Source organism: Cyprinus carpio, chromosome A14 (assembly GCF_018340385.1).
Source record: "Cyprinus carpio isolate SPL01 chromosome A14, ASM1834038v1, whole genome shotgun sequence".
Taxonomy (NCBI): Eukaryota; Metazoa; Chordata; class Actinopteri; order Cypriniformes; family Cyprinidae; genus Cyprinus; species Cyprinus carpio.
In genome coordinates this window covers 16,487,998-16,512,431 of record NC_056585.1, presented here as the reverse complement: position 1 = coordinate 16,512,431, position 24,434 = coordinate 16,487,998, and the positions used below count along the sequence as shown (strand labels likewise).

At 39.4% G+C, this 24,434-nt stretch overlaps 2 protein-coding genes across 3 annotated transcripts; one reads left to right on the top strand and one right to left on the bottom strand.

Moving 5' to 3' along the window:
• The first annotated feature begins 1,077 nt into the window (after positions 1-1,077).
• On the top strand, positions 1,078-9,259 carry LOC109075089 (nocturnin-like). Its single transcript, XM_042770041.1, has 3 exons — positions 1,078-1,177; positions 7,142-7,402; positions 7,940-9,259. Exons 2-3 carry the CDS (start codon positions 7,150-7,152, stop codon positions 8,824-8,826), a joined length of 1,140 nt encoding a protein of 379 aa, XP_042625975.1. The 5' UTR covers positions 1,078-1,177; positions 7,142-7,149; the 3' UTR covers positions 8,827-9,259.
• A 2,089-nt stretch (positions 9,260-11,348) lies between these two features.
• On the bottom strand, positions 11,349-16,678 carry LOC109101573 (ETS-related transcription factor Elf-2-like). Of its 2 annotated transcripts, XM_042770038.1 has the most exons (9): positions 16,357-16,678; positions 15,398-15,544; positions 15,100-15,292; positions 13,196-13,288; positions 12,975-13,085; positions 12,670-12,753; positions 12,399-12,591; positions 12,001-12,288; positions 11,349-11,894 (listed from the first exon to the last, which is right to left on the bottom strand). In XM_042770038.1, exons 2-9 carry the CDS (start codon positions 15,470-15,472, stop codon positions 11,354-11,356), a joined length of 1,578 nt encoding a protein of 525 aa, XP_042625972.1. In that variant the 5' UTR covers positions 15,473-15,544; positions 16,357-16,678; the 3' UTR covers positions 11,349-11,353. The 2 variants fall into 2 exon arrangements, with proteins under 2 accessions (XP_042625972.1, XP_042625973.1); XM_042770039.1 differs by lacking the exons at positions 15,100-15,292; positions 15,398-15,544; positions 16,357-16,678 and adding an exon at positions 14,266-15,082.
• Between the last annotated feature and the right edge of the window lie 7,756 nt (positions 16,679-24,434).

The following is a 24,434-nucleotide window of genomic DNA, read 5'->3' as shown; positions in this document are numbered from 1 at the left end:
TCTGTCCCTCATATAACTTATCCCACTACAATATCAATACATATACAGTACACACACTTTGTAAATGTACATATTTTAACAGAACGACAGCCTTTCTTTAAGCTGGTAATTCTGTCTGTTCAGTCATTGAAGTCTCTTTTAGTAAATATTGTATTTCTTATACCAGGAGTATTACTAGAAATCAAATCACCAAATATGGAATGTGCGCTTGAGCTTGGAAAATCGTACAATGTACGTTCAATGATGACGTGGTATTCTAATGTCCATACGTCTTAGAACGTTCGACTCTAATTGGCGGGAGAAGCGCCAAGCCCCTCCCATTGTCCGGATTTTATTTCAAAAGAAGCACTGGGTGTTCTCTCTTTGACAGTAGGACTGAACCATTCACTGTTGTGTAGGTGAATATCGCGCTAAAACATGTTGCTGTTTTGTATTTTTCCATATACGTTTTGGATTTGTTTGAAGTGTTGAAATCCCATATGCAGTCCTCATATTTCATATAGAGAATAGCTTAATATTTAATGTAATTTTATTCGTGCATGAAAACCTAATCTACTGAACTCCCCTATCAAGATATAGTCCACGTGTCACCCTGCCTGGAATATGATGACACTACCGGCTTTTTTCCGTTTAGTGAAAAGACAACGAATCATCTCTAAATAGTGTCCAAAATGGCTTTTACAAGCGTTAGATAGGTTTGTAAACTTATTTCTTCCTTAGCCATACTTCAACCCATAGTTTGGGTTATCAGTTTAAACTGCGGTTCGAAGGATTGTCAACCGAAGAAGAAGAATGAATCCGGTGTAGTGCCGAAATTTGCACCCTGCCAGATTATGCACCCCCTGGTATTGGTAGGTTTAGGAGTAGGTGTGGGGGAGGGGTTAGGTTAGGGGTGGGGTTGGGATTAGGCAATCAGGTAGCGACTTCAACGAGGGGATGCAGAATCTGGCAGGGGTGAAGAATTCGGCACAACACCGGCCCGGCGCTGTTCGTCGCTGCTTCACCGAGAACTGGCTGCAGTCTGTCGCTCATCACCGGGGACAGCATCCATGATAAACCCGCTCCCGCTGAAGAAAGCAGCCTTCCGAAGGACACGGGACACCCTTCCACACCAGCGTAGCTCATCCTCCTCCAACCAGGTCCAGCTCATCACCCCTTCTGCTCGGTCCTTTACGAGGTCATATAAGATTTCATCACATATTCTTTTGTCTTACTAAGATCATGGTTGTGGTCTTAAAACCAAGTTGAGCTCTTTAAGTTACCTAGACAGTAACGTTAGGTGACTCGGAACGCGCCGCAACGTTTTGAGACAAAGTGCAGTTTTTAGGGTTTTCACCGTGAACACAGTGTGAGAGGATTGAGGATAATCTTAGGAGACACGTCACATAAATCACATAAAGAATGTGATTTGTGATCATATCACTTAGTGTGTCCCTCGTGCTATAACAGAGGACTCGTGTACAGTAAGAGGGAGAGCAGTGTGTGCCAACTAATATTCAGGGTACTTCCTAAGGGCAGATCGATTTGTTGCTTAAAGTTGCTAAATGATGTTGTTACATCATTGCGCGATGACGTCATTGCATAACCATTACACAAAACAGCGTTCTTACGTAGAATACACAACGATATTACTCAATTTTTTTTTTTAAATGTCATTTGTTCATAAAAATATTATAAACATAAAATATTTTAATTTAGAGTTTTAATTTGTAAAAGTGACAAAAGTAGCACAACTTTATGATCGGATATTTTTACTACATTGAATTATTGAACAGTTACAGTTTTAATGTATTTTCTTATTAACTAGTAAGACTGCACTTTCTCACACAATTATAGTTTAATCATTGAGTTCTGGTAGTTAGTTAGTGTGCTACACAAAAGGACACCTTGTATTGTTTATATGAAGAACAATATATATTTATTTTTCACAGGTGTTTTAAATTCCACATTGCATTTTGTGTTTTAAGGTTACAGGGTTACAACTTAATGGATAACGCAGAAAATTACTAGTACCGTTTTTACACATATTTTTTCTTACTGTGTACCTACCTGAACAACAATTATACAAGCTAATAACATGCTGTATCATAAATATGCATTTATTATTGTTATCCAGCTCTCTCCAGTTTGATGTGCTTCTTGGCTGGATAGCTGCTCAATGATTTCCTCTTTTTGTGTAATTAAGATGAAAAATTTGCCTTTTTATCATTTGAGTCACTTTACAAAAGTTGCTAAAAGTTGCCAAAAACCTTTAAAAATAGCTAAATTTGTTGCTAAGTGCTTTTTGAAAAAAAAAAAAACAGTTGCTAGGGTAGTTTGAAAAGTTGCTAAATCTAGCAACAAAATTGCAAAGTTGGCAACACTGAGAGAGAGAGTGATGACTTGTCATTCACCCTTTGAGGTGTGGAAACCATAGCAGATCCCCAATAATTTTATGATCTTTATTCAGATGCATTTGTTCAATTTGTTTTTATTTATATATTTTTTAATTCTCAAACCATCTCACTAAAAAAGCATTATTATTTTCAGTATTATTTATACTATTATAGTATTTATTTTAATTAGCTTTATTTTTATATTTTTATTTTTCATTTTAATTTTAGTTTATGTTATGTGCATTTGTCCATTCTTTAGTTTTTTTAAAAACATTTTTTCTTTCAGCTTTGTTTTTTTTTATGTCAGCTTTAGTAATTTTAGTACTTCAACTAAAATTTTATTTATTTGTCAAGGCATCATTTTTAATTTAAGTGTAAGCCTTTCATCTAATATTTATATTTTTAGTTAGGAACAACCAAACTGCTAGAGTCATTAGAATTTTATACTGTTTTGTCTTGAGAAAATCAGTTCTGAAGGAAGTTATAATTTGATATATAATTTTGTTTAATGTTGATATATAACATTATTATACTTTGTTTTTCTTAATATTGTTTGCTTGGGTTAGTTCGGTGTTCTCTACTTAGAGCTATTCTAGTGTGCCTTCAAGGTAACTTGATAGTCCTGCTAAAGGTCAGTGAACAGTACACCCTTTGAACAGCCCTGTGTTGATTACACTCTTAATCCAAGGTGTAACTTCTTATTAAATGTCATTCAGTCATAGTTTTCAGGTTATGGCATGCATCATCTTCACACCTAGTGAGGTTGTCAGCATTTCTCTTAATCTGAGAATAGCTTCACTGTAAAAAAAAAAAAAAAAAAAATCTGTAGTTTTTATAAAATAATTTGGCAGCTGTGGTTTGCCAGAATAATTTAATAAAAAATACAGAAAAACTGTAAACACATTTACAGCCAAAAACTGTAATTTACAAACACAAAACACCATCATGGTAACACATGATACTTAAATAATGCAATAAACTGTAATTATACAACAGAAGATGTAACATAGTTTTACCAGCCTAATGTAACATCTCCATATTGAAGTATGTATACAAGTCAGAACAAGGAAATATGAAGTTTCGCTTCATGAACTTCTGTGTCAAATGAAGTGCTAAATGTCAGAGCTTGGGGAGAGAGTTCAGCGATGTGCATCAGTTGTGTAATAAGGCTTTATAATCTCATACTCCAAAATTTACTATTTTGTTGGATGGTTTTGAGTGATAGATTTTTTTTTTTTCAATAACTAAAGAACATTTTAGATTAGTTCTTAAGTTATTAATGCATTATATAATTTTTGGTAATAATTAACAATATTTCTTACAGCATTTGTTAGTCTAGCTAAATGTTAATTTATAAAAATACTATTGCTCATTGTTACTTAATCATAATGTTACATTTTCATAATGCATAAAATGATTTAATATTTTTAGTATTTTATAGTTTAGGGTCTGTAAGAAAGAAGTCTCTCATGTTCACAAAGGCAGTTAAAATAACTGTTTTTCTATTTTAATATAAATAATATATAATTTAATTAAATCCTTTGACAAAAAACCTAAACTTCAGCATCATTACTCCAGTCTTCAGTGTCACATGATCCTTCAGAAATCATTCTGATATGCTGATTTGGTGCTCAAGTAACATTATTTATTTATTATTATTATTATTATTATTATTAATATACAGTCGTGCTGGTTAATAATTTTGTAGTAGCCAGATCAATTCTGTTCAGGATTCTTTGATGAAAGTTCAAAATAACAACATTTATTTAAAATAGAACTGATTGTCACTTCTGATCTTGATTTAAAGCCGCATTGTTGAATAAAAGTTTAAATTTCTTTAAAAAAAAAAACTGACCCCAAACGTTGAATATTAGTTTATGCCGAAATTAACATTAACTGAGATTAATAAATGTAAATGTATTTTCCGTTTTAGTTCTTAATATACAATGAATGAACTAATGTTCACAAATTTTAACCTTATTGTAAAGAGTTAGTGAAAAAGTGCCTAATAAGCAACAATGTCTTCCTCAAACCATATATTAAATTAGTGCTGAAGTGTCCTCTTCACTGTGCATAACCGTGTGTGTGTGCACATGTGTGCGCTGGCGTGATTCGAGTCCCTCTCGTGGTTTTTTTAAATGAGTCATTGTGCAGAATGAATGGTAGGGGAAGTACAGACACACTGGTGCATTCAGGAACCCCTTTGTGTAGGAACACATACACAGATACAAACACACTATCACATCCACAGTCCCCAGAATCTTCACATACGAATGCATAAGAGCTCAGTGAGTGAATGCTAGTGTTCTCTCTCTGTCGTACACTAACCTACTGACCGGACACTGGATTAGTCCTGGAATCAGTCAAAGAGAGAAGGGATTGTGCCTTTAGTTCACCTGCTTCAGAGAACATTCAGTGGGAAAGGATCTAATAAGAGGTATTTTTAAAAGAAATATGTGATTTTAAGGTTTTTTTTAGATTAATATAAGACCTAAATGTTTGAGAAAGGGACCATACTGGCCATAGATCCTGAAGAGCCATCGATTTAGTTACAGTGGATGTCTAGAGATGGTGAGACTAAACTTAGACAAGATGACAAATATGCATGTGACTTGAATTGTATGGGAAATGTGTGATTTAAATGATTACTAAGCAATGACTAGCCTTGAGTATTCAGCACTTCACTTCAATGAATGGAAAATCTTTACTTGTCAGTTATGAGATTTCACTTTTTTTAAATTTAACGAAGACATAATCAAACACAAATTTAAAGAGAGAGAGGCTGGATGTAGAGTTCTTGGATGTATTGGATGTAGTATTCTTGAGGAGGTAGAGACAACAGAAATGGAACAAGATGAAATCAGATGATATGCGTAAGATTAATGAATCAAAAGCTGTGTCTGGCATAAACATTTAAGTCAAAATTTAAATGATAAGAATTACTCCTACAATATATGATTTTTTATGTTCATTTTATTTACACTAACGTTAAAATGTTTGGGGTCAATAAAGTTTTTTAATGTTTATGAAAGACATGCTCACGAGAGCTGCATTTATTTGATTGAAATACAGCAAAAACAGTAATATTGTGAAATAGTATTATAATTTAAAAATTAACTGTTTTCTATTTTAATATTTTTTTAAATATATATTTATATCTATGATAGCAACGCTGAATTTTCAGCATCATTACTCCAGTCTTCAGTGTCATGATCCTTCAGAAATCATTCTGATATGTAGATTTGCTTTTATTTTCTTTTCAATGTTGTAAACAGTTGTGATGCTTAATATTTTTGTTGAAACCATTTTTTTTTTTTGTTGCAACATATCTTTATTTTAAATCTAAAAAATATATATATTTAGTGCCTCCTGTAAATGTAAGATTAAGATGACAGGAATGCAAAATTTGCTGCCATGGTCCTACTGGTTTTGGTTATTTCTAATGTGTTTTGAGGGGTTTTAGTATATGGTTGTGCAGGTACTAGAATATGAGTTATCGATTACTATTATGAGTAACATGAGTTGTCATTCATGTCTAGGATAAGTTAGTATAAGGTTTATATACACCAAGTATAAGCAATAGTAACAGTGATTTCTAAATAGCATTAAATAGCATTAACAAAGGTACTGTTTCCTGTCCACAAGGAGATGAGTGTTTCCCACTGTTTGTACTGGATACTGTATCTGTGAGTTGTCATGACAGACAGTACACAGCTGTTTTTCCATGGCTGCAGTTAACCAGTTGTCTGTTAACATGATGAATAATTTACATAGCGGTAAACTAGCATACACACATCTTTGTATCCATCAAGATTTGAGAGGCTAAAGAGGTTAATCAAATATTTTCTAGCCAAGAAACATGCACACACTCATGCAAGAATGTTAATATGTGATTCATATCTGGTTAAACCTCTTCTAAAGACTCAGAACAAGCCCAGACAGATGCTGAGGTATAAGAGCCATGTCCCTTGTGAACTTATTATCAATGCTTTAAAAGGAGTAGTACTTTTCAACATTACACTTACAATACACTGTGAGGTATCAAATAATAACCAAATAATGTTGTTTCTAGATTTACTAGTTTGTTGTTCTTTCTAGTTTTTTTTATTATACTTTTTTTTAGTAATACACATTAACAACAGACAGTACTTAAGACCTAATTCATCTGCACTTTAAATAGCTACCATGTGCTGTCATACTGTTGTTTAAATTTTCATATACAGTGTGCTGCACCGCTATTTATATCTACATTGGCTGTTGTTTGTTTTGTATAAAGTATGTTATGTCATCTTTCATACTGTGTACTATGTACAAGTGACAGCATACACAATCATTTCACCTGGTGAATGGTGACAACGGAAATTAAAATAAGGTGTAATCAGACAGTATAATTAAAAGAGGCATGAAGTAGATAAATATAAAGACATATGAAGGCATATAATGGCTTCAAATCTTGTATGTATTTTACATGCAGCTTTTATGTCCTCATTTGATTTTATGTGCAATATTTGTAAAATTCATTTGACACTGCAGGAATATTAAAGTGAACTGCAAATAGGGTTAAGAATGTTTTAAAAACATGGAAAAACATTTTCTGTTTTGATTTGCTATACACACAAACACCCCCCCCCCACACACACACAAATATATATATATAAATACATGTTAATAAACATCCATTAACAATTATGAATCTGTGAAGTTTTAGAAAAATTTCTACAGCTATACCAGAGTGTGTATTCATGTTTTGTGATGTGTGTGTGCAGTGTGTCAGATGGGAAGCAGCAGCAGCAGTAGACTCTTCAGTACTCTGGCCCAGACTCTGAGCAGCGCTGCGCTGACAGACCCACATGTGGATGCTGATGATTATGAGTATGAGCAGGCTGACCCGGACGCTCTGTTGCGTGAATGCGAGGAGGTTTTAAGGAACCGGCCTCCTCGAATGCACCGAGACTTTGTTACGACCAGAGCCGGCTCACTGCAGAACACACCCATCCGGGTCATGCAGTGGAACATCTTAGCACAAGGTACAGAGTCTGTCTGCTTATGTCATGTATTTAATTCACAGGGGGTAACTTAAATCAGAGGTTTTATGTTTTTTAATGCCACCAGCTTCTTGAAAGGCAGATATTTATTTGCATGTGTAAAGACTCATTTATACTGTGTGAGAAAAATAAACGTGATATTATGTTTTCTCTAATATTGTAAAAGAAACGAACAAACAAAAAATTATTTTTTTTAAAAACATGTTCTCCTGCCCTGTTTAGTTCCTGTCTCCCTAGTTTCTGTTTTTATCATTAGTTGCCTTGGTTAGCTAGTAGTTTCAGGTGTCTTGTTAATTTACCCATTATATATACTCTGTGTTGTTTGGTTTTCTGCCATCTATTTGGTATTCTATTGTTGTGCTGCACTTTATAATCAGCACACATGACATTTTTTTCTTTTTCCAAAATGTATATTTATATCAATCTAGGATAAAGACATCACATTTAACTACTGCAGTGCTGCCATATTGTGCTCAATACATGGTGTAAACATTCTTCATTTTTCTTGTGTATCTGCAGCTCTGGGCGAAGGCAAGGACAGTTTTGTGCGCTGTCCGATGGAGGCGTTGAACTGGTCAGAGAGGAAGTATCTTATACTGGAAGAGATCCTTACCTACAGGCCAGATGTGCTGTGTCTACAGGAGGTGGACCACTACTTTGACACCTTCCAGCCTGTGCTTGCCAGCTTAGGATACCAGAGCAGCTTCTGCCCCAAGCCATGCTCCCCCTGCCTGGATGTTCACAATAACAATGGCCCCGATGGCTGCGCTCTTTTTTTCAACCGACGTCGCTTCCAGCTGCTCCACACCACTCACCTTAGACTCTCTGTCATGATGCTGAAAACCAACCAGGTGGCCGTCGTGGCTACGCTTCGCTGCAGGCTCACAGGTCAAGTCTTCTGCGTGGCAGTAACACACCTGAAAGCACGGAGCGGCTGGGAGGCGTTTCGCAGCGCACAGGGGGCTCATCTCCTCCAGCAGCTCTGTGACCTAACCACACAGTCACACACGGAGATGGATGATGAAAACCGGACTAGGGTTGGGGAAAGTGAAGAGGGTATTCCGTTGGTGGTATGTGGGGATTTTAATGCAGAACCAAGCGAGGAAGTGTACAGGCGCTTTATGACTTCTCCACTGGGGCTAGACAGCGCTTACAAGTGTCTGAGTGAGGACGGGAACACAGAGCCGCCCTACACCAGCTGGAAGATCCGGCCCAGCGGAGAGAGCAGCTCCACATTGGACTACATTTGGTACTCTGAAAGAGCGTTCCAGGTGGACGCTGTGCTGAGGATACCGAACGAAGAGCAGATCGGGCTCAACCGGCTTCCGTCGTATCATTATCCCTCTGATCACTTGTCACTGGTGTGTGACTTAAGCTTTAGTCAGCAGCCTCATAGGCTCATGTAGCTGTCAGTCATTAATGCTCCCGGCCTTCATCTCCAATAGGGATCCAGAATAGCTTAGGACATTCCTAGTGTGTGTGTGTGTTTATGTCTGAATGTGAGAGTGCATTATTGCAAAGAATGTAACTTTTATGTAACTATTATTCACCAAAACCTTATTTTTACATGCTGATGTAGGTCTTAATACACCTCTATGCTTTCTATCCTTGAAGGAGATTAATTATTATATTCTTATTGTTTAAGCAGAGGTTGTGCAATATATTGTAATTTAAGTGCTAAAGGATGATCTCAGGAAGATGCACATTCTCGATTAAAAGGTTCTGGAAGTGGAAAGATGTTTATATTTATACTGACTTGACTTTTTTTCTTTTAGTAACACTGTAATCATTGATCTGTTTGCCACTGACCAGTAATCCAAATACATCAGTGTATTTAAATTGTGTGATCTCTTTCTTTAATGATAAGTGAAAGTGGACTGGTTTGAAAAAAAAAATTCAGATTTTGATTTCCACTAGAAGATTGTATTGGATTTGTTTCATCTTTATTTGCTTGCAGGGTAAAAGGTAGAAAACATGAATTCGATTTAAAATGCACGCATAACCGATTCTGCAGAGGTAATGTTTTACCAGCACCCTGACTTGGCCAAGAAATTTTCTTTTTTTAAATAACTTGAATGTAATGCTTCCAGTGTCAGTCGATTATTTTAACTGTACAAAAACAAGCCATCAGATTCATCCGCACAGGCTAGCGGAGTCGAAGCACAACTAACCTAATTACCAGAAAATTGTTCCTCCGCGTGTAACCTGTAGTTTTATGCTTCAACCGCTAGGGGGCCAAAAGTTACATAGCGTGGATTTTTTTAAATTACATACAGAACGCTTATATTTTAAACATTGTAATTTTTTCTACATCAACTTAATCATTTATTTTAACAAATTCTTCTTGCAGCCTTCTAAATCCATCCTTTAATGGTGAAATCTTTTATGATCTGGATGCAAAGACTGTCATCCTTCAAAGCCAATTTATTCTGGTCCGGATCCCTCTGAGCCAAAATTACTAAAACAGTAAAGAGCTCTGCAGTAATCCTAGTACATTCCACAGAGACTAATAAAGTCTCTACAGTAGAACATCTAATATCAAACTGCATATGTAGGGAAAGTTTGTGTGCAGAATTGTAGATTCTTTGAAATATGGTTTCATTCATACTGGACAGAAATTTAACTGAAATGACTAAGATCAAACGTCACACCATGAAGACAAGTTTCCCACGCATTAGACTAATAAACTTCTATGATTTTTCCATGTGTCACATGTCATTTGTGGGCAAGTCATGGCCTAACGGTTAGAGTGTTGGACTTGCAATCCAAGGGTTGTGAGTTCAAGTCTCGGGCCGGCAGGAATTGTAGGTGGGGGGAGTGCATGTACAGTGCTCTCTCCACCGTCAATACCACGACTGAGGTGCCCTTGAGCAAGGCACCGGACCCCCAACTGCTCAACGGACACCGCAGCATAAATGGCTGCCCACTGCTCTGGGTGTGTGTGTGTGTTCACGGTGTGTGCACTTTGGATGGGTTAAATGCAGAGCACGAATTCTGAGTATGGGTCACCATACTTGGCTGTATGTCACATCACTTTCACTGAATGACTGGATAAAGGTTTTTATAATCTTTCAATCAAGATCACATTTACATAGAGTCATTTCTAGTCAAAAAACACAACAACTCAGAACCAGTTGTTTGCATATTTCTCTATATTTAAATCTACTTGGATACATTTTTAGGGTAAGAATACAACAAAATATATACTTCATATATTGAATAAACAAAACACAAAATACATTCTTTCCCCTTTTTTGTACATGTGAAAAAAAAACAAAACAGATCTGCAAAATACAAAGCAGTGAATACATGATACAGAAAGCATACAGTGATAAATGCACAGAAAGAAAATTATTTAAAAAGTTTGAAATGACAGGAAAAAACATTTCAATGTCCTTCAGGAAACAGTTTCCTTTAAATTGTATAAAAAAAAAAAAAATCTCATATTTACACAAAAAGCGCAATCAATTACTTTTAGTAATGATTTAGGAGAAAAAAAAAAAGCTGACCTAAGGCTGCTTGTTTTATTATCAATAACTACCGCAATGGTATGTCTATGCACAGATTCTTTTATGCTCCAAATTACCAGGTGATCAAAATCTTGGCTGTTTCTCTTCTCCCACATGACTTCCTCTCAGTCTTTAGCACCAAGTGAGGTTCGTTCCTACAGCATCACAGCACAGATGGTATGCTATAACAAAGCGTGATTTGAATAGATAAATTTAAGAAATAAAAGCAGGAAGAAAGGCCATCTGACATCTAATCCAGGCTCAGGCTAGACACGGTGGTTATAGTGTTGGACATGAACAAGCATCTGAGCTGTAGTGCTGGTTTCTTCCGTTTCACAGCCACTCTTCACATCACTTGTTTTATGTGCATCTGTGTCACAAGCGTTGATGTTGGTTCCTGTAAGTGAAATGCAGTGATGTTTGCTCAGCTCTGTGTGGTCGTGGGGTTCGTCTGTGTGCTCGGTGTGTTCTCTGCAGCCCTGTTAACTGTCTGATCCACAGAAACCTCAGGAGATTCAACCTTAATAATAGTCACATCCTGTAAAGACATCGCTGGCTGTACGTTCGGCACCATGGTCACTCCCGGCTGAGAGGTCACCACAGTTACAGGAGCTGAGGAGGCAGTGGTGGTGATGTTGGAGGGCACGGCGAGCTTCAGGACCTGGGCGTTGCTGGTAGATACGGTGACAGGGGATAGCGTGCTCAGAGTGATGGGAGTGCCGGGTTTGCCAGGCATGGTGGGAAGGGTGATGAACTGCAAGGTGATTCTCTCACCGCTTTGGCCCTGAAGCACTAGCGTTGGCACGGCCTGGAGAACCACTTTGCCTGCACTGTTACCCCCAGTGACTGAGTTGGGCACAGAGAAGATCGGCGAGCGGATGGTGGGAGAGTTGACAGTTACTGTGGAGATTTTCTGACCCTGTGTTGTCATGAGTACAGGAACCTGCATGGCAAGCCTCACTGTCCTGGAAACAACCAAAAAGCATTGGGATACGTGTAAGTGTTAAACTTTTATACACTATAGGGCCATATCAAATAAGCAATTTACAAAAAGACATTTTGATACAATACCCAGGGGGTGTTGCTATGTTGTCTGGCGACTGCTGCCCGGTCATAAAGGCATCTTGTCCTGAGGTTAGATTGATGATTTTAGGTACAGCAGAAGAGGGAGAGACCAGCATCCCTTTGCCTTTTGGATTGCTGCGATTGGATGCAGCTGGGCTTTCTCTCTTTCCTTCATCAATGCTGTCATCCATATTGTCATCATCTATGAAAACAATGTCTTTGGGCATCTCCTTAAACTGATACACAAGTCTTTGGCCTTCCACTTTTGATAAAATGCCCCTTTGATAGTAATACCTACAATAAATTAATAAATAAAATAAAGAAGAAGAAGAAAAAAAAATTAATCAAGATTGCTAGCACAATTTTCTATTTAAATTTTTGTTTTATTAAACAACAGACATTACCTGAGTGCTCTCCCCATTGTCTCATAGTTCATGTCAGGTTTATTCTTATGCCTGCCCCATAATTTAGACACCGCTTTGGAGTCCACAAGTTTGAATATGCCCTTCTCTTTCTGAGTCCACTTAATGTACTTTGGACAGGTTTCCTTGTCCTGCAGAAGGTCCAGTAGGAACTCCCACAGGTAAGTGGTTGAGCCTGTAAGAGACACACTTAAGATTTGTGGCACCAGAAAATAAAATTCTCTTGCACAAATAAACAAACAGAAACACTCACCCTTGCTGTCTTTTGATTTCCTCTTATAGACCATATCCAGAGAACCATCACAGAAACTCCGTGGAGTTCTGGGTTTTCGTCCTGCTGAAGAAGATCACAGCAAACAAATGAATCTCTTCTAGAAAATTACACAGTTTTTGAACTATGCTATGTTGACTTTTCCACTTAGTTAATGCAATTAAGAAATTGAGTTGAAAGCGAACTTTAAGCACATGCATTGTACTATAATATTAAGCAATAATCATGCATTAGTTTCCAAACATATCTGTATTTCATGGTCTTGGGTAATAGGAAGTGTGGTTCACCTCTCTTTTTCTTCTTCAACAAATCGGTCTCCTGCAGGACAACAATATCCTTGGCAACAGGTCCCATATCCTCTGATCTCACTTCCACCTCCATCTCAGATAAAAGCTCCTCTGCAGAGATTGAGATCTATTGTTAATTTTATTCTTCATACAAAATTGATATACAGAGTAAGTAAGGCCTGTATTCCAGCATGCAGTAAATGTGTAGATGTAAATCACACCTGTGCTGCGATCCCCCTGCAAGCTGGCTGGTGAATCCATGTGCAGCAAAGCTTCAGCTGCTTCAATAGTTTTATCATGCACAGAGACCTCCACTAATAAAGAGAAAAAATAGATTTTTTTTGCACAAAAAAGTAACAAATATAATCATTTAAATACACTATTCTAAATCAAGAAATCCTTTTGCTATGTTTAAGACTGTAATGTGAAAACAGATGTTACAAAAACTGATACAGAAGATTTAAAATTGAGCTTGCTTCTGATTAAAAGAGCATTCTGCGTCCAAAAACATGTTCCTGTATATAAACTAATAAATTGGCGGTAAAGAAAAATATAGTTCTATTTCGATGTGTTCATTGGCTGTACGAAACAATACTAAGCGCTCATTGGCCAGGAGTCCTGTCACTCAACGACCTAGAACGCTTATAAGTACATTTCCGCTTTGAGCTTCGAAAACGAAAAGCGTATTTTTTTAATCATATTTTTGATATACTGCCAACGTGCTTGAATAGTTCTCTACATCAAAGAAAATATATCGAAACGTTATAAAACCACACGTTCCCGAAGTTTTCTGCAACAATCTCGCGCAAGTCTCATAAAACCAAAAGCTGTCAATTCAAATTTCTTGCATGACAATTTTAATGTAAAAATGCAATCCCGCAACAGTTATCCTTCAAAATATACCGCAACAAATCTGTCAATCATTATCGTGTTCGTTAATCTAGAAAAGACATCAATAAAGAGCAGAACCGTTAGCTGATTTAAACAAACAATCAAAGCCAACAAAAATTACACGGCTGCTACAAAACATTTAAAGCCTCAAGCTCTACCAAGAAACCCTGTTAAACAGTAAACCCCGTATTAAACACTATAACACACAGCGTGTCTAAGACGCAAAAAAGAAAACAAACACACTTCCTGGTTCCAACAATCAGCATCAATCCGCTAAGAAATCATCAGAACTGACAGTAAACGAACAATTTTAAATACACACAACACCAATGGCTAATATTACTCTACAAACACAGAATAAAAGTCCCGCTAAAACTAAATAGCAAGAAATTAGTATTACTTAAACTTGGCGCACGGGTTAAACGACAGCTCTTCTTCACTTCCTGGTTGTCAAGCGCTTTTGCATCCTTCACTTCAGCGCGAGCCAGCGCGCATTACCTCAAATCACGTGACACGCTTCTGAGACGAGCGAGGGGGTTTTTATTGTTGTTTACTAGCTTTGCCGAGTAAATATGGTCTTTAGATACATTTCAACTGAGCAGTCATCCCAGCTGCTTGCTGTTTAAAAACGATAAATTATCTCCTCGCCAATATTATATCAATAATTACCAATATTTCTCAGTCTTTGGTTACAATGAAGACAATGCAACTATATATAAGCCTCTTTTCTGCGTTTTAAAAAGGAACATACAATTCTGAGCAGTCAGTGTTGTATTTCGCATCTTTGAGAACAGAGAACAAACACAAATTATTACAAAACCATTGTTTACATCAAGATTAGTGTTTGTATAACCTACTTACACCTTTCCCAAGTGTTTCAAATGTAATAATCCTACAAATTATAAGATTTGTTTTTGTTTTTCTAATTTGTATCGTTTATTACTTCCACAAAAACGCCACAAGATGTCCCTCTTTAGCTGTTCCTGCTGTTAAAAGAAAATAAAATATTTGGGCATATTTGGAAATCATGTTTGGTGGTAAACATGTCCATTCAAAGTCAATGCAATCATGCTTTTCTGGGTTTTCAAAATTAGGTTTATTGTTTAGTTACACACACACAAAAGCAAGTGCCACAAGTTGACCTCACTGATTGCTCTTTCAAGCAAACGAATAATACAACATTTTCCTTGCTTGGAAACAAAGCCCTCTGAAAATTGTGAGAATTATTGCTTACCTGCCATCTCCTGCAACTCAGTCTCCACAACTTGTTCCTCAGCCACATCCTGCACCAGGTAGGTATTCTGATCATCATAGACTAACACCTGAGCAGCATAACACTGCTCCACATCAGCGCTATTCACCTGCTCCACAATCACTGCAGGACAGTCCTTCTCTCCGTCAGCCTCCATCCCATCAGGACAAACCTCCTGGCCAAAAACAAAACAAACATTTTCAGTTTCTTAAAATGTAGATTTTAGTTCAGCTGCAATTCTATTATGAGAGTGTATATTTTGTACAAGTGCAGACTTCACCTGCTGAGCTTCCTCATCTCCAGCGACATACTCCAATATATTCCCTCCACCATCTACAATCACCACAGAGGTCATGACTCATTCCTCTGTGTCAGAACCGCACTTATCCACTGCGCCCCTGCTGATGACCTTGAGTGACGTCACAGCCTGAGAAATCAAAAACAAAAACAACACGGGTAAATGCGGTGTGAAACACATTGTGCTTATCTCTAAAAAAAAAAAAACATTAATTACTTAAAACCATACCCCTCAACAAACTGTTCAGATAAACCATTGTAAGTTAATTATAATATTTTAGAATTACAATAAATAAATGTCATGTGAACTAAATCATGGGACTAATTAGGCCAAGTCTGATGCCTTTTCAGTTGGCATGCAAATAATGTAATATTCTTACATAGATCACAAGCAGACCTTCAAGCAAAAACAAATGCACACACATGCAGAAACAAAATAAGAAAACGGAAGAGGCCTGTATCCTGTTCGCAAAAGTGATCTCAGCCCAATCATAATCACTGTTTTAGTTTTTTCTCAATAAAAAAAAAAAAACACTAAGGGTTGCCGATTTCATGCCCCATCTTTGCATATATTTTTCTCTAATGTGTAGCCCTTTATCACAGTTTTCCATCAAGTATAACAAAATGTAAACACTGACACAAGGGGTCTGTTATTATTGACATTCAAATAGCGCCCCCATTCTCCTGCAATAACATTGAATCAACTTATTTTTTTTTTTTTTAACAAGGAGTGGACAAATGTTAAGCAACAACCATGCAAAGAAAGTAAATCAAAACTAAATTATTAACTTTTACAAACACTGTATCTGACACGAATTATTAGATCGATAAACAAACGCCTGTTGTACAAACAGCCGCGTTCCACATACCTTCAAATTATATCTAATTAATGAACTTTAACCTCTAATGTATGTATGCATGGAAAAATAGGATATTTCTCACCGTTTGTGGCGATTTCTTGTCGTTTGGTGAAGCTCAAGACAGTCGAGTGCACTCTGTCAGAAGGTTAGCATGCTAACCATGCTAATGACAGATTGACTGGCTGACGATAAAGCTTGTCAACTTGCGTAAACTGCACGCTGAAAATAAGCACGCGTGCAGGCGATAAACAGATGCCTATTTGATCAATGTAAAATATGAAAATAAATCAGTTTTGGCAGACTGCGTTGGTGTAGTAGGTAATGTTTTGCGTAGCGGGTTTCGGGCCTCCAGTTGCAGGATCCGACCGACGAACTGCGCAGCGACCGGAAGTGACGTCACACACCCCCTTGTCAGGTGCGAGCGCGCACAAATTACAGCAAGCTCAATTTAAAAACACAAACAAAATAGGATAGCGATCATGACATAAACTATTTATAATACTATCAAAATAAATAATGTCATAATAATATGTTTAAATTAGCAAATGTTTCTGAGGGAGATAGCAGGCAGATATAATATAGATAATAAAGTACAGACATGTTATGCCTTGCTGTATTTCAAATATACATAATATAATTGAAATGGTAATCTGTACAGTCGTAACCTCAAATTTAAAATCTTTATTACTATCCTTAAGAATTTTCCAAAATAGGGCCATTTCCAAATCCAATCTTGCAACTTATTAACAGAGGAATCTGCACCCAAGCGTCTGATAATCACAGGGTGGACTTACCCATTTGTCAAAGGTTGGTGACCGCCTTGGGACCCCAAAAGCCAAGGGCCCCATGAAATGCTTTTCAAACACGAGATGCGCATGTAACTGGTGTATGATTGACTCAATTTAATTTGCTTTCTTTTAATTCCTATATTGGATTATAATTTTTTATTTGTATGTATATATTCTGTTTATGCTACTATAAATTCTATTAGTTTCATAATAAGAAAGGGTTAGTGAACTCCACGAAATTTTGTTCATTTATTATTGTTTGCAAGTTAAAATTACATAATATTAGATTCGTGGAACTTTTTCTTTGGGATTTTTGTCTGGGGAGGGGAATTATATCAGTGGAACACATCCGGGGTTTTCCCCGCGTGCGATGTGCGATAGCCTCAGTCCACCTGTGTGCGAGGCTAAGGAGCACATGTATTATTGAGCTCTCCCCGTAATTGACTCTGTGTGCCAGAGAGGGAGAAGCGGTCGCCTTTTGATCCACTGATTATTTCTCCTTATTACAGACCAAGTAAAGGAAAGTGCTAAATCTCATCGAAGAGTGGTCGTGTGGTCTCTGTGTGTGTGGGGTGACCGGTCCAGACATGCTACATAAATTTGGTGCCGTGACCCGGATGCACCAGATCTGCAGTAGCTTGACAACGCCGAATCACAACGCTTCTGAAATCATCGGACAAAGACTCTAAATCGTTGACGTTTTGGTGGTGGTGTCTGGACATGGAACGGAGTAACTGAACTCTCGCTTTACATTAATCACACATTGGACTTTACACTTTGCACATATTTGAAAGTTTCCTTTTTTTATTTGTTTTCTTTATTTCTGTATTTAAAAGTGGATAACAGTGAAGTAAATTTTTCTTGTTTTTCATCAATCTACCTTTCATGATATGGCAGAAGGGGGGTGGAACGAAGATTTAGTGACGCCACACATTGGTCGGGGCCGTGGGTTTTTTGGGGGGTACCTGAGCCTGTAGTAGGCAAACCACGTGTTTTGGTGTATGATTCTGCGACTATTTCGGGCATGTCAAATAATGAGTCAAATAAACCAAAGTCTTCCACTCCTGCCAATGTTGGTTGTGACAGTGTTACACAGCAGCTGCGCGACCTCATTGGCGAGCTTGGAAACCAGATTGGTGATTCAATTGTTTCACGGTTGTTTAACTAGCCAGAATTCTCTATTACCTGATTCTTCTCCAACGGTTGAGCAGCAACTTTCTGGGTCCATACCCCTGTCTACAAGCCTCGATTTGTCTAAGTTGAACCTGATAGTAAAAACCGACATTAGAGAACCACAAATGTTCAGGGGGGAATGGTAGCGACAAATGCTCCATACTAGAGTGGATTGAGCAGATGAATGTTTATCTGGCCCAAAAAGGGTTGCAACAAAGTTGATAGCGTAGAAGAAATACTGAACCATCTATGTGGTCGGGCAAAGAGCATTGTTAAGGTTAAGCTGAAAAGTAGTCCAGTTGTTGTACTTTGTCCCGAAGTTATCTACGAGGTACTGCGGCGCAATTTTAGCGAGAGCCCTGGCTCATGCCAGCTGTTGGCCGACTTTTATGCCACGCAGCCGAAGAAAAGTGAGCGCCCTGTTGATTATTGGGTCAGGTTGAATGAGGCAGCCGAGCTAGCAGACACTCACCTGAAAAGATACGGTGGCAAGATGGAAAACATGAGCTCAGAAGTTTCAATGATGTTTATCAGAAACTGCCCTAATTCTGACCTTTCCAGTGTCTTTAGGTGTAAGCCCATAAGCAAATGGTCCGCAGAGGAAGTCCAAGAGGCCATCGATGAGTATGAGAGGGACTGTAAGTCCTGGAAACCAGTTTCACCTGTGCCTAAGGTTGTAGTAAATCAGGCTGTTGTTACAGAGAAAGCAGTCGGAAATCAGGTAGCTATAGGAAGCGAAAGTGTGGGTGCAACCTCACCAGAATGTATCACAGGTGTTCACACTAAACCAAATGAAGTTAATGATTCGGGCACTTTAGAGCATGCTGAAAATGTTAGAATGGGTGTTGGAGCGCACAACCTTACCAGTTTCAGAAACAAAACCTCGAACGTCACCGTGGTATCGAGCTTCTCCTTGTGCAGTGTGCGGAGACCGATCCCATTCGACTAACTCGCACTGTATGAAAGAAAAAAGATGCCTTGATTGTTTTGAACTTGGTCACCAACGTAGGCAGTGTCACAGGGTTCTTGCCCGGGGCATGGCCCAGACCAGCGATGATCAGGGAAACTAGATCACTCACATTGGGGAGAGGGCAGTGTGAGTGTCGAGAATCAACCTCTCACCAGTGAGGATAATCCTATGGTTATCTATAGCAACCAGTGTCAGACTGAGTCAAGCGGCAGTATTATCTTGTTCCAAAACATTGCAAAGCTGGAGAAAGCTAACAGTTTGTTTTATACGGATGTATTGGTGAATGATACGGTCGCTTGCCAAGGCCTGTTAGACACTGGTTCTATGGCGTGTACTATCAATGAGGAAGTTGAGCGCAGGTTGCTGGCTGCATGTGGGACTCTTGAGCCTGAGCAGCCCCACGCTGATGTGTTGCTTGTCGGTTGTGGTGGTGTTCGGGTCAAACCTAAGTGTATCCATCAGCTGAAGATGTGCGTATATGGATTTCCGGTTATTGTGCCCACTTTGGTCGTACCAGGGCAAAAAGACCAGCTAATTGTTGGTACTAATGTCATTAAGTATGTCATAAGTCAACTTAAGCAGTCACAAAGTTACTGGCGTGTCATGAACCAGCCAAATTCTACAAGGGAACCCGAGATTCAGCGGTTTTTGAGTATGCTGTCTGGACATGATAGATGGGAAGGTGATAGTATCCCAACCGTTGATGGTACTGCCAAGCTCACTCAGGCCGTCACGCTCTTACCTCACCAAGAGAACCTCGTGTGGGGTAGACTTCCAACCAGTTCCACTGTTTCTGTTGGACGCACCGTGCTGATTGAGCCATCTAGGGCACAAACCCATAAGAAGAGTGTTCTTGTTGGACGTGTCATAGCTACTTTGCCTGGTGACAGATGGGTGCCGGTTAAGTTGATTAACCCATCCAATAAACCTGTAATTTTAAGACGTAATGCTAAAATAGCAGATGTTACTCCTGTTTTAGCAGTTGAAGACCTCGACATGCAGCCTGGACATGATGATGGGGAAACTGTGAATGTGCAGAGCCAAGCTGTCTCCTCTAGCACAGGTGCAGCGGTTAGTTCTCCTTCTGGAATTCATGAGGCACTGCAGAAGCTTGGTCTCGGCGATCTCGACATTGAGTCGTGTGAGGTCACTCAGTACTGGAAAGACAAGCTTCTGCAGTTGATCCAAAGATATCAAGATGTGTTTTCTAAACATAAGTTAGACTGTGGTAAAGCCAAAGAGTTTGTCCACAGGATTCACCTGTCAGATAACCGCCCGTTTAGACTTCCGTATCGACGCGTTCCCCCTGCTCAATATCAGAAATTGAGAAAAGTGCTCTCTGAGATGGAAGAGCAAGAGATTATCCGTAAGTCTTGCAGTGAGTGGGCATCCCCGTTGGTCCTGGTATGGAAGAAAAGTGGTGATCTTCGTGTTTGTGTCGATTATCTTCGGTGATCAAAATTTCTTGACGTTACTCTGTTATCTTGATGACCTACTTGTGTATGCCCCAGATGAAGGTGAGGCCATTAGGAGACTCGAGATGGTGTTCAGTAGGCTCCGAGAGCATGGGCTAAAATTAGCCCCCAAAAAAATGTAATTTCCTCCGGAGAAGCGTGCTGTTTTTAGGGCACATCATTGACAGTTCAGGGGTAGCAACCGACCCGGACAAAGTCAGCGCTATCGGAGCTGTAACAGAGTCTGATTTGATGATGGAGGATGGGGTAACCCCATCCCAAAGGAAAATTAAATCTTTCCTTGGGATGGTGTTGTATTACCAGAGGTTCATCCAAAATTGTTCTGCCATTGCGAAACCCCTGTTTGCCTTAACAGCCGCACCAAGGGGTAAGAAGCCTCCAGAGAAGGGTGCTTCATTCAGGAAGTTGAGTCCTGGTGACTGGAAGGAAGAGCACAGTAGGGCCTTCCAGCAGTTAAAAGGTGCTCTGATGGATTCTGTGGTCTTGACGCATCCTGATTTTAGCCGCCCATTTATTTTGTCCACTGACGCGTCCCTGGACGGGTTGGGTGCTGTGTTATCACAGGTTGCAGAGGGTGAGACTAGGGCCCGGCCAATTGCTTTTGCTAGCAAAGCTCTTACACGCGCTCAGGCCAAGTATCCTGCTCACCGCTTAGAGTTTTTGGCTTTGAAGTGGTCGGTCTGCGATAAATTCAGCCCACTAGCTGAAAGGGCATGATTTTGTCGTATGGACGGACAACAATCCCTTAACTTACATTCTCACTAAGCCCAAACTCGACGCGTGTGAGCAGAGGTGGGTTTCCAAGTTGGCGCCCTATCGTTTCAGTCTCAAGTACATACCTGGGAGTAAGAACATAGTAGCCGATGCCTTAAGTCGTCAACCCTTCGTCCACAACCGGGTCAGTCAGAGGCTGCTGAATGAGCCTTACAATACATTGCTCGAGGAAGCGGAACAATTTGAGAAAAGAGACCGTGCAGGACACATTTAGGCTTAGTGCTGGTATTCAGAGCATCGAATGTTCTCCTTGTGTAATGTCATGCCATTGTCCGCTTTCTAGTGCCGAGGTGTCTGCTGTGTTAGAGGGTCATAATGACTGGGAAGCGGGGGTCGAATCGAGAGCTGTCTCTTGGATTGCCCAAGACACCCAGTGTTTGTTGCCTCCTGGGCAATGCCCATTGCCAGTCTTCTCGTTAGACGAACTTCGAGACAGACAGCTAAATGATCCTTGTCTGTCCAGGGTCCTGTTTTATGTAAATAGGGGCAAGAGAGCCTCTCGTCGTGAGCGTGCTGGTGAAACGTATAAGGTGCTCAGGATCTTGAAGCAGTGGGACAAGTTAAAGATACTTGATGGTGTACTACATCGTGTAACCAAAGATAATCTGACAGGAAAGAAACTGTTACAGTATGTTGCTCCCTCTTCTTTGATCACACAGGTCATGACAGGCATTCACGATGAAGCAGGGCACCAGGGCCAAGGTAGAACAATGCACCTAGCAAGACAAAGATTCTTTTGGGTCGGGCTGGAATCTGATGTTCGCAGATATGTTAAGTGTTGCAAGCGCTGCGTTGTTAGTAAAATGCCTGAACCCGAAGGCAGAGCCCCACTAGAGAGCGTGAGAACATCAAGTCCATTGGAGCTAGTATGTATAGATTTTTGGACTGCAGAAAGTTCAAAAGGTCGTAATGTGGACGTGCTGGTAGTAACTGACCATTTTTCTCGGATGGCTCATGCTTTCCCGTGTCGTGACCAGTCGGCAAAACAGGTAGCACGACAGTTGTGGGATCGCTATTTTTGTGTGTACGGTTTTCCTGACAGGATCCACTCGGATCAGGGGGCCAATTTTGAGAGTCAACTGATCCGAGAGTTGCTGCAGGTTGCCGGTGTGAAAAAGTCCCGAACAACTGCTTACCACCCAATGGGAAATGGCCTTGTTGAAAGGTTTAATAGAACCTTAGGCAGCATGATCAGAGCGCTCCCAGCGAGGTCTAAGGAAAAGTGGTCCCAGTTGCTCCAGACACTGACCTTTGCATACAACTGTACCGCGCACGAAATCCACAGGTTTATGCTCCATTCTACCTAATGTTTGGTAGAATCCCGAAGTTGCCCGTGGATGTGATGTTTGGCAACGTTGAAAAGAGACTGTGACATTGTTGATTACGACAAGTATGTAAAGAGGTTAAAAGATGATCTAAAATAAGCACTTACAGTTGCTCAGAAAAACATTGATGCCAGTCAGCAACATCAGACTGAGTTGTATAATCAAAAGACCAAAGGTCGTAACATTGAGTTGGGTGATCAAGTTCTGCTGGCCAACAAGGGTGAGCGTGGGAAGAGAAAACTGGCAGACAGGTGGGAGTCCACGCCCTATAGGGTAGTTGCGCTAAACCCACAGTGTCACATTTACCGTATACGTAACACCAAGACAGGTCAGGAGAAAACTGTTCACCGCAATTTGCTGTTGCAAGCAAACTTCCTTCCACTTGAGTCTGAGGAACCTGAATCATTTGAGGACAGTGTTGGATCTGCCCTTAGCAGTAGAAGTGTGTCAATGGATGTTGTTGGTCCTGCATCTGATTTGTGTCCTTTGTCTGAACGAGTCGCCAGTTGGGTGGAAAGGACCACAGTTTCTGACGACCCTCAGCAGAGGTTGTCCTGCAGATCTGAAAGCCTTGAATCATTGAACGGAGTCCCTGAGTCAACCGGACATGAGCAATTTGCTTCGAAGAATGAGTGTACCAAGGTGGAAAGTAGTGTAAGCAGTCCAGATGAAGGACAGAGTTGTGATTCTCGCAGTTCTGTTTCTGAGGCAGTTTGCCATAGTGACCATGGCGTTTCACCTCTTGAAGCTATTGAGCCACCTCCTGGTTCAGGGGATATGAGAATTCGGACCAGAGTAGGTAGGATTGTGAAACCGGTCAACAGACTGATAGAGAACATGACTCAGTCTAGGCTAAGGAGCACATGTATTATTGAGCTCTCCCCGTAATTGACTCTGTGTGCCAGAGAGGGAGAAGCGGTCGCCTTTTGATCCACTGATTATTTCTCCTTATTACAGACCAAGTAAAGGAAAGTGCTAAATCTCATCTAATAGTGTTCATATCTCCTCTTTTCTTCACTACATACCCATCAAAAAATTCTAAACTCATTTATCGTTGAACATGCTTCTTGTGTATCCTGCTTGTAGCAAATGAAAATATCATACATCTGATGCTGTAATTTAATATAGAGCAACAGTGCATGCGTAGGATATTATATGTTTATTGTTTTAAATGCCATTTACTCATTTAGGAGAAGGATCTAAATAGAGGACGCATAAGCAGTTTTTTTGGTTGATATAATCCTTAGGTGTTTAAAAGTTTTATTTCCTTTTCATTACTTTTTTTTCCTGTTTCATTTTCAATAATCCGGTCTGCAGTTTCTGTTCAGACCAATCCACCACATAACCCCGTTTTAAACTGATATAATAATCTATACTTCTGACTCATCCCTTTTTTCTCAATAAAATGGTTTAAAGGCTCAGTTATGAGGTTTATCTCAACTGTAAATCAATTGCTATTTCATGAAAGAAAGCCCATCATAACATGCTCAGGAAAAATGTAGAAACACTGGATACAACTATGGGGCACCATTGTGCACCAGCAAGCATCACAACAAAAAAGGAACCTCAAGGTATAGGTAAATGTGTACATGTGTAGATTTTGCCTGGGGGCCCCAATTCACTAAATCTGCCCCTGATCACACAGAAATGTTTTT